The 10,942-nt window shown below is 31.6% G+C and overlaps 1 protein-coding gene across 1 annotated transcript; it reads right to left on the bottom strand.

Annotated features, from left to right (window-relative positions):
• Positions 1-859: 859 nt before the first annotated feature.
• On the bottom strand, positions 860-10,158 carry LOC143049559 (DEP domain-containing mTOR-interacting protein-like). Its single transcript, XM_076223165.1, has 9 exons — positions 10,006-10,158; positions 8,756-8,934; positions 7,828-7,948; positions 7,138-7,313; positions 5,591-5,842; positions 3,516-3,617; positions 3,181-3,251; positions 2,147-2,251; positions 860-1,571 (listed from the first exon to the last, which is right to left on the bottom strand). The coding sequence occupies exons 1-9, from the start codon at positions 10,077-10,079 to the stop codon at positions 1,407-1,409; spliced, it is 1,245 nt and encodes a 414-aa protein (XP_076079280.1). The 5' UTR covers positions 10,080-10,158; the 3' UTR covers positions 860-1,406.
• Between the last annotated feature and the right edge of the window lie 784 nt (positions 10,159-10,942).

Raw genomic sequence — 10,942 nt, 5'->3', positions numbered from 1 at the left:
TCCTTGCAATCAAAACGATGGAAAAATGGTGTCATATGAACGTTAACAATATAATGAATAGAAAAAACTCTTAATAGAATAGTAATGAAGACGGTCGTCCCTAGTGAAATCTTATATGCATTTGATCATTGTTATTACCAATGTTATTTCAACTGATCGGGCGGAGCTTACATTTTAATTTGCATAAGGACAGTCTATTTGAAGATATGTGTGATAAGGATGATGCCGTTATAATTATTGTTGATTTCTAATCACCTAAGGGTGTCATAAAACGAATATTAAAAAGAACTGAGTGTATGATATGGGACGAATAAAGAAGTTTAAAACTTTATATGTGTTATAGCTAAGTATTTTGAATATATTGCAGGTTTTTCAACTCTGTTATACTCGAAAATCACTATGGCTCACTATTTACTTTTCGAATATGGAAATAAACCTGCCAGAAAATCATAGTCAACAGATGTATGCTAGTTATTTGTTTCCATCACACAAATTTTCTGCATCAATGGTCTTGTATATTTGCCACTTTATCGACAACTGAAAGAGCACAGAAACAACACATCTTTATAAATAAAGGCAACAGTAGTATACCGCTGTTCAAAACTCGTAAATCCATGGACAAAAAACAAAATCGGGGTAACAAACTAAAACTGAGGAAAACGCATTAAATATAAGAGAACAACGACACAATATTAAAATGTAACACATTCAGAAACGGGCTAAGCATTAGACAAAATCCAAAGAGAATAAAAAATATAACATCAAAACCAAATACATGCATTTGGGATAGAAAAGTACCGTCACACGTCTTATAATAATGTGAATTCATACTCAAATATAAGAGAAAACAAACGACACAACGGTCATAATTTTTATAATTGCCATCATATAATCAGGAAAATATAGTTTTGCAAACTTCAATTTTCAAGACGTTTGAAATGTTATTTAAGTAAGTATATTGTATTAATAAAAAAAGTAATCATCAAAATGGTTGTTTTAATGTCATTTATATGTTCTGATACAATTTAAACAAAGCAACCGGTAACGATTGGGACCAATTCACCAGCATAGATAATGCTCTCGCAAGACGGACAAACTTAACTACCATCAGGGAGCACTAAAAACTGGTACCGAACAAAATTTGTATGACTAGTATCACCTTATCAAAGGATTTACACACTAACCTCGCCTGCATTTTTTAATGTGTTTGTTGTTGTTTTATGAGAGAGGTATTTCAATAAAAGTAGTTCCCAATGTCATGATAAGGCAACACACAAAATTAAACAATATGGTAATATTGAATAATAAAAGTACTCAGGAAATTTTATCATGTTAGTATCTCTTTCATCTGATATTTGATTGACTCAAATTGATGTAAAAACTACGATGTAATATTCCATTTCTGTCTAAGTAGTTTTTAATGAATCGATGTCGGTAAATACTGCATCTCTTTTATGCACCATGATACATATAGTAAGATATTGCTCAACGTCCATAATCATTTTGGCAACTTGTTTGTGATTTAACTTCAAGACATTATTTCCATTTACAGAGTGGATATACTGGCGTACCTACAAAACAAATAATAGTTATGTCATATATTATTTGTCTGAATCACAGGCCCCCTTTTCTAAAAATACTTATTAGGGTTGTTTCGGGAACCGTGTGCTCATATGTGCAAATAAATATATATTGAATTTTCGACCAGGATCAGGTAAATTTAACATGAAATGACTACCACTTTACCTTAATTGAAGTCAATGGATCTAAGAATGCTTGACATTCAAGAGTTAAACATAGAAAGCAACGGGGCTATGGATTACGAGTGTTATTCCATTCATTATATATGAATACTAAAACAAGCTCATTCTGGTTATAATGATTCATTAAGCATTTCCAATGTTGACTGCTAATGGATATTTCGTATTTTCTTTCTTTGTTATCCAATTGATATATGTAATTATTAATCAAAGGTACCAGTATCATAATTCAAAACACCAGACGCGCGTTTCTTCTACATAAGACTCATCAATGACGCCCAGATTAAAAAAGTTATAAAGCCAAACAAGTACAAAGTTGGAGATCTAGAACATTGAGGATCCCGAAATTCCAAAACAGTTGTGCTAAATACGGTTAAAGTAGTCACCTTAAGTCCTGCAGCTGCAGCAGGCCCTAGTGGATCAATAGTTTGGACATAAGTTGGACCATCACCTCTAACAACGAATCCATACCCAACAGAGTCACTTGTGATCTAAAATATGCAATGTATGAAATCAAACTGCTGGCAACAAAACCACTTTTTGGAATATTTTGCTTCAGCAATTTTTAACAGCTTACTTTGACCAAGGTTTATAGAACATAAGAAGTATGGTTTGATTGACGACGAGACATTTATCCACAAATATTTTAAGAGTGATGATATAAACAACTATAAATGATGGACTGCCTTTAGCAATTAGCAAATAACATACAGTAAAGAAAAGTATGAACGGTCCCAACATGACAAATGTGTTGTCTGTTTCTCTGCAATTTATGATTGTTGATTGCTTTGGTATCATTTTAACATGTCATTTTGAAAAATACCTTTCGTTTAATATTATATCTAATTTAAAAGTATTTGAAATATTTGCAGATTTCTTTGTATTTTTTTTTTAATTCGTTGTCTTTTTTGTATTTAACATTATATTCAGCTCTGTAGCCAGTACAGTTGATTTTTTTTTACAAAGTTTTCGTGAATTCTCTGTTATTAGCTTTAGAATTTATTTAGAAATATTTATTGCCCCAATTGCCTACGATGGTACATAACATTAAGTGACGTATATCTCAATGTGTACCTCGGCGTCATATGAAAGAATGGTCTAAACATAAAATTCTAATAAAAAATAGAAAAAAAAACAAAAAACCGTTATTTTATACCGCAATGACCCCATCTGTTGAAAAAAATATCACGTGTTAAAGAGAAAATGGGGAATGCCTTTTTGCGTGCTTGGTGTGCTTGGTTTCTTGGCATTCATTTTTGGTATAGTCTAGAAAATTCTTAGAAACATATCAAGTTATCCTGAAGTTATGCGTCTCTTAGCGTTGTTTAAAAGACACATAAACAACGATAATATACCCTCATTAAACTTACTATAAAAACAGTCGCGATATTATTAACAGCTATAACTTATTTATACTTACCCTTAATGATCTTTTGATATATGGAGTCTCAGGTGACACTAACTCAGCTACTGTTGCATGTCTCAGTAAAACTGAAACAAAATACAATAATAATTAGTCTAGTACTTTTAAAATAACATAACAATGGATGTTCTAAAGAAAACAAACAATACGTTTATACATTAACTGAATGAAAAGAAATATCTATCCATCGTTGAATAGACGCATATATTTGTCATGTTGATGTTGTTAGACTTTAGACTTGTGTAGTATTCCTCTAACAATCTTTTCTCACGTATCACGGTCATACATTTTTAAACAAGCTTTGGTAGATATAATGTACGTAAAAGACTAACCTGACTTTGGCGATGTTAATGAACTGTCACCGTCAATTGATTCTGTACCATCAACGCTTTCATTATCTGACGACGTCACACTAATTTTATCATGGATGGAACCTTAGATAAAATGGTACATTTAATACTTTGTGTTTTTTAAGTGTACAAAACAACAGTACTAGATCAAATAAGCTTGATGGTAAGCTCACTCTGATTTATTTTTTTATGCCCCACCTACGATAGTAGAGGGGCATTATGTTTTCTGGTCTGTGGCTCCGTTCGTCCGTCCGTCCGTCTGTGGTTCAACTTGAAACTTAGTACACTTTTTGCTTATGAGATGATCTTTCTAATTTTTAAGCCAAATAAGACTTTTGACCCCAATTTCACGGTCCACTGAACATAGAAAATGAAAGTGGGAGTTTCAGGTTAAAGTTTTTGGTCAAGGTAGTTTTTGATGAAGCTGAAGTCCAATCAACTTGAAACTTAGTACACTTGTTGCTTATGATATGATCTTTCTAATTTTAATGCCAAATTAGATAATTACCCACTTTCACGGTCCATGGAACATGGAAAAGGATAGTGCGAGTGGGGCATCCGTGTACTTTGGACACATTCTTGTTTTAGATATGCACTTAGTGTAAATAAAAAATCTGTAACAATGCGTATTATTTGATTTCTTTGTTATCAGATAGCAACAAATAATTTCTATAATTAATTTCAGACAATTCCCATACACATGTTTTTTTTATAATATATCTTTGATAGATAAAATATAACGAGATGAACCAAAATCTTAAATGGTGTTCACATTATCTTCCGATAAATTTGTTCACTTTGATATAGGAATAACATCATATGAGGAAAAGTCTAAACAGTAAATAAAGGCAACAGTAGTATACCGCTGTTCAAAACTCATAAATCCATGAACAAAAAACGAAATCGGGGTAACAAACTAAAACTGAGGGAAACGCATCAAATATAAGAGGAGAACAACACGACACGACATTAAAATGTGACACACACAGAAACGGGCTAAGCATTAGACAAAATCCTATGAGAAAAACAAATATAACATCAAAACCAAATAAATGAATTTGGGATAGATAAGTACCGTGATAATATGGAACAATGTCATACGTTTTACCATCGTAAACATCGTTTTTGCAGGACTTCAAATTATTCAATCCTCTATGGGATGATTTAAAATACATATATAAGTAAGCAATGAATGTTGTTGTTAAATTTTATACATGCTTTTGTGCTTCTTTGTTAAATATTTGACTGTTTGTTTTGTTCTATTTGAGATTGTGACACAGTGATGACTGCTGTACCCATTATTTTGACAATTTTAACTATTATATCTGTTTTGTTCAAGCAGAGTTGTAAATATGATGGAATTTGATGCGAATGTCATAAAAGTGAAAAGTTTACCGCTATAAAACCAGGTTCAAATCACTTTTGTCTACATTTGAAATTGTCTGTACCAAGTCTGGAATATGACAGTTGTTGTCCATTCGTTTGATGTGTTTTATCATTTGATTATGTACATTCCGTTTTGAATTTTCCTCGGAGTTCAGTTTTTTTTGTAATTTTACTTTTTTCGAAGGTTGTTTTTTACTTCCATGGATGAACTATTCCAATCAAAAGAATAGTCATTTAATTTAGCATGATCTGGTGGAATGTCATGCTTCCCCTTGAAAAATGACAGTTCTAATAAAAATAAAAACAATTGAAGATTCCTTATATTAATATAATTTTATTTTGGATGTAACGCGTCTTCTGATTGGCTGACGTTGTTTTGTTTATCAGCTTATAGATATAATTTTGCCATGTGACCGTGATGTCATCAACGTTTTTCCATGGTTTACTCCGGTTTAAAATGGAATTTAGAATAAAATGTAAGAAATGACTAATGTTTTTTTTTTGTCTATTCGAAATAACATTAAAAAAAATGCGGTGCACACTTTAAAAAAACCGCGTAGTGTGCACCATATTTTTTTTTTATGTTATTTCTTCATAGACAGAAAACATATTACACAGTCATTCCTTAATTATCTATACAAAAATGCAATGATAAATGTGTGTATACTTACATGTGTACGAATCTGAGAATCTCCTGTTTGGGTCAAATTCGTCATGTGAATCTACCGATGAATGAGATTTTTCACTACTAGCTGATCTTTTTCGGTTAAAGTCTTTCACAATAATTGACGAATCTGAAAAGTTCCTGGAATGAGTCGGCATAGTAAACTTAAACACATTGTGAAAAGTAAATTTCTGATCAAAGTCAAATTCAAACTGATAAAGTAAACAGTTGTCATGTTTAAAATGATGATCGTCTGTTACTGAAAAAGAAAGAATAGGGAATAAATAAAGGGTAAACAAAAATTATTTTTTTTTAAATGTATCAAAATATTTTTATACAATTAGAAAATACAAATAAAACATTTAAAAACAATCACCATGTTCAAATGTATCATTGAAGTAAAATCTGTAAGTATTGTCTCCATCGGTGTTAACATTGATCTGAATTCTTTTCTTTTACTTTGTGTCTGTTATTATTTTTATCATTTGTAATTGTATCGAAGTATAAGTCAAGCACTTCCAACTAATTTTACAGCTTGTTGTTGTGGTTGTTGTTACATAACTATCCAGGATAAGGGGGCGACTATAAACGTGCTTAACCCCGTAACATTCTTTATGTGCCTATCCAAAGCAAGGAACTTGTATTCCAGTGGTGATTGTCAATTGTCGTTTCGTTCATTGTTATTGTAAAATTAAAACTTAATATAAGTTTTCTTGTTTGAATTGTTTCACATTTTGTCATACCGGAAACTTTATAACTGACTTTGTAGTATGGATTTTAACTCGCTATTGTAGACGGTTCGTTGATCTGTAACTGCATGTTCGAATCAGATCTATGTCTTTCGGTCTACGTAGTTTTATGTCGTCTGCAGCTGGTCTCATTGGGATCTAAACGTGGCGCGGGATTTCAATTTTTTTTTAGGCGTGACGTGTGAAGTCATACTATTGTGCGTGAAACAGGAAACGAGTCCGGCGGGTAACTTGTAATTACAATTGCTATTAATAGAATGATGAGCAGGATGCGGGAATCTAACAAAACATTAAGCGGGATCCCGGCTCAGAACCCCTAATGAAACCCCCTTTTCAATTATACCAGATCTCCTTACTTTTATTCAACCCATACTTATGTTTTCTTTATCTAATCTTGACCTGTGCTGGTAACACAACATACTTTAAATTCTATATCAGAGTACACTAGTTTCTGTAATTTGAGTAGTAAAACTGGTACTCTGATTTGATTAATAGTGCAAATATACCCTCATATTTCCATTTTGTATATTTTTTATTTGTAGAATAAAAATGTTTAACGGTAATTCAATAGTTACCCAAACGTCCTTAAGGTTTCATTTGATGAGAACGTTTTCCCAAATATTTCTCTATTTGACAAAGTTTTGACATGTGTACATCTTTCTTGCACGTTCAGTTGAATTAGCGGTTCTATATCTTAAGTTTTTCCTGACCAGAAAGGCCATTTGTGGTATGTGATCAGCACTTGGTAATCCAGCATAAACATTATAAAAAATATCACTAACTATAAAATATATTTGTCACTTGCCATGCTTTATGATATTATAGTCCAACAATTTTCTGCCTAAATCAACTGCGTCTTCAATTCCAATATGTTCTTGATTGGTTAACCAGTCCACAAACGCGGACCCAATAAAAGCCTCTTTGTATACTTGAGCATTTAGCTGATAATCACGGATTATGCCTTTCTTTTTAGACGTAGCTCTGTAATTTCATATTTTGCATGTACTCAAATTGTATTGCAACACATACATATAAAGGGCATAGAGCATAGTAACTTTTTAAAACATTGTTCATTTGACATAATAGTATGTTCGATTTGTAAATTTTTTCTACATTTCCTGTACATTTTATTTTGTTTCTCTGATCCTTTCCTTTAAAGTCAATCTTTAATAAGGTTATCAATTTAGCTACCAATGACAAAAATATTTTTTTCGTTTAGAGAATAACTTGAAAAAAAATATAATAATTTGTGTTCATAATGACATAGTGCATTTTGATAGAAAAAACATCTAACGTTTTGTTAACATCTATATACGGGAAATATTTTATTCCACTGATTTTGATTGGTTCAGAATATCCAACGTAACATTGAACAACACTTCATATTCTTCTTCTTATATCGTTACAAAGTTAATGATCTCGTATTTTGAGCACCACCTTAATTAGCAAAAATATATAAACAATTATACACGACATGAAGTATATGTGTGCTTACAGTCTATATATTTGTTGGCCTTTATAAAACATTTTGAGATCCATATCCATTTTATGTGTTCCATCATCAATCCTGAATCTGTAGAATAACATGTCGTCCTTGAATAGATGGTCATCACAAACTACAAAAAAGCAAATATGCTTACTGTTGAAATGTAACGGAAAATAAGAGAAAATAATAGGAGTGATGAAAATCTAAAGAGTCCTGTGAAATATAGAAACTTTAGTTACTTTGTTCAACATTTTAGTTTTGCTATTAATAATGGCATTATGGAGGAAATATGATATGTCTTTTATATAAATTTGTCTCTGATGGGAGGTTGTTTCATTAGCAGTTATACCGCATCTTCTTGTTTTCATATTGGTTTCATTTGTTGGGGTCAAAACAGTTTTACGTTCACCATACATCCCCTTTTACCATGTATAGTAAAGATACACCGGCAATGTATAGCTACCATAATTACAATTGTTTCACAATTCACTTCAACTAAACTGCACCTAATGTCAATCTATCTAGATTAATAGATAAAATATATGACCATAATGTTTATCCATTTCTAGTTTAATAGTTAATCTCAATATATTTATCCAAAAGAATAAATGGGGTTGGTGGATTGAATTATTAAATCTTATATGGATTATAGCTCTTCATCTTTTATATAAGCTTTGGATTTCAAATATTTGGCCACGAGCATCACTGAAGAGACATGTATTGTCGAAATGCGTATCTGGTGCAAGAAAATTGGTACCGTTAATTTTATTACTTGTTTATAAAACTTTGTATGTTTGTGACAGGTATATCAGCCTCTTGATCTTTATTGCACATTTAAAAATTATTTCATTATATGTCTCGTGGAAGAGAGAGGAGAGGCGTCTTCGTATTTCTCGTTGAACATCAAAACAAATGGTTGAGATCTTTTGTATCTTACCATGGTGTAGAATATGGTGGTCTTGTAGAGTTCTCAGAGCTGTAACGGCTGAAGATCGAGAATCACACAGTTTACAGTCTACTAGCCAGGATACAACTTCCTTACCAACGAAACAATTTTTATAAGTTTTGAAGTGATATTTTCTGTCTTTCAGTAAATTTGAAAAGTTAATTCGTGTCCTGAAAAATATATATTCAAATATAACCGAAAGATATTCATAGTGAAAACTCGTACTTCGAAATTTGATTCAGTCTGTGTGATGCCATTCACTGCAAGTAAAACTTTTCGTTCCTAAAAGTTGTTTCAAATATGACTAAGGTCATCTTTGTATGTGAGAGATATATCTCAGTTTTTCGAATGATTAAAAAACTATATAAACAGAAAAATGAAAGAAAATGACTGTATACTTGACATTCCGTGTATTCACAAAGTGTTGATTATTGAGCAGGTGAAACCCTGTGAGTTGAAACGTCAACTAGCATAGGCCTCGATTCATTGATTGTAAACACTCATCAAAATTATAATGCTTATAATGTGGTTCGGACGCGTTTCTTTTACTCAAGACTGGTCAGTGGTGCTGATAAAAGTCGAAAACCCGTATAGAAGAAGATGGAGAATAGTGCATGCCAAAAATTCTGATCAGTTGTTTACAAATAGGAGTAAGGACACCTATGCTTGGTAGTAGAAAAACTTAAGGATTTTCATTCAAAAAAAATAGACAGATGAGGTACTCTAAGGATTTAACATGTGACGATTTATTAAATTAGTGTAGTAGTTCGAAGGTAAATCTTTCAAAAAATAAAATAAGTAGAGTCTAACGATGGTCGCAAGGTGATAGCAAAAGGGTCAAACTAGACGATTGTGGTACATATTATCAACAATACAAGATATACTAAAATAAGAATTTGATCGAACACATCAATTCACTTGACGTCTTTACCACACACGTTCAGGTCCTCGCCAATAAACCAAAGTGAATCATAATTGCTAGCAATGTGTAAATGACGGAAACATATTGATATTTTTTCCTTTTTGGTGAATTTGACCCACTTGCAACATATTTATTAAAAAAATCAGAATACAGAAGATAAGACAAACTAAAGGCTCGAAGGAGCCTGAATCTTTTATGTGCTCAAATATGGCTTATTGGATATTTTTACGCAGATCAAACCAGACGGCCTTGAATGGTAAACCTATCCCAGCTTCATACAAGCTCTAAATCACAGCATATAAAACTTATCTATATTTACCTTAATTGGTCTCCAATATAAAAAATCTCATTCTTATTGCTGAAGCTTTTGGAGCGATCTCTTTTCACATCCATTACTTTACATTAGTTATGTGCACGTTGATCATTACAGAAAACGTGATATTAGATGATACTGCATGAATTTTATCACACCACTATTTATTTATAATATGATAAAACCTTGACAGAATAAACAAGGGTGAGGAAGATATATATAGATAAAAGTTATCCACAAATGCAAACCAGTTTTTGTTTAATAACATTCATAAAAATCAGGAATATATATATATTATCACGTTAGAGTTTTTGTGCACAGTGGGAAAATGACTCAAATTAATAACTACCAAAAAGAACTTCGTCATCTGAAGGAACGATTTATGCCCAAATAGGTCAAATAAAATCCATGTCAAAGTTGCTCCGATTTCAAGACATGCATACAGAATACAAAGAGACATAAATAAACAATGCAATTCTGTAAAAACTATTTATTTTATGGATAATAAAAGCAATGCAATAATAGTAACTGCAATAAAATGATGTGTGTTCTATGTTACTTTTTCCCAAAACAATTTTACTGTTTGCTTAATTGTTTTTACAAAATGAAGAATATTCTTTGTTACTCAACGTGAATGACATAAGTGATAATAAAATAGTATGTGTAAGTACATTTTGATCAAATAAAATAATTTTATTTAGGTTTGGCATGCCACAAAACCAGGTTCAACCCACCATTTTTTTTTTTCTTTAAATGTCCTGTACCAAGTCAGGAAAATGGCCATTGTTATATTATAGTTCGTTTCTGTGTGTGTTACATTTTAATGTTGTGTTTCTGTTGTGTTGTAGTTCTCTTATATTTGCGTTTTCCTCAGTTTTAGTTTGTAAGCCGGATTTGTTTTTTTCTCAATCGATTTATGAATTTCGAACAGCGGTATACTACT

This window comes from Mytilus galloprovincialis, chromosome 1 (assembly GCF_965363235.1).
Source record: "Mytilus galloprovincialis chromosome 1, xbMytGall1.hap1.1, whole genome shotgun sequence".
Taxonomy (NCBI): domain Eukaryota; kingdom Metazoa; phylum Mollusca; class Bivalvia; order Mytilida; family Mytilidae; genus Mytilus; species Mytilus galloprovincialis.
This window is presented reverse-complemented; position numbering and strand designations above follow the sequence as displayed.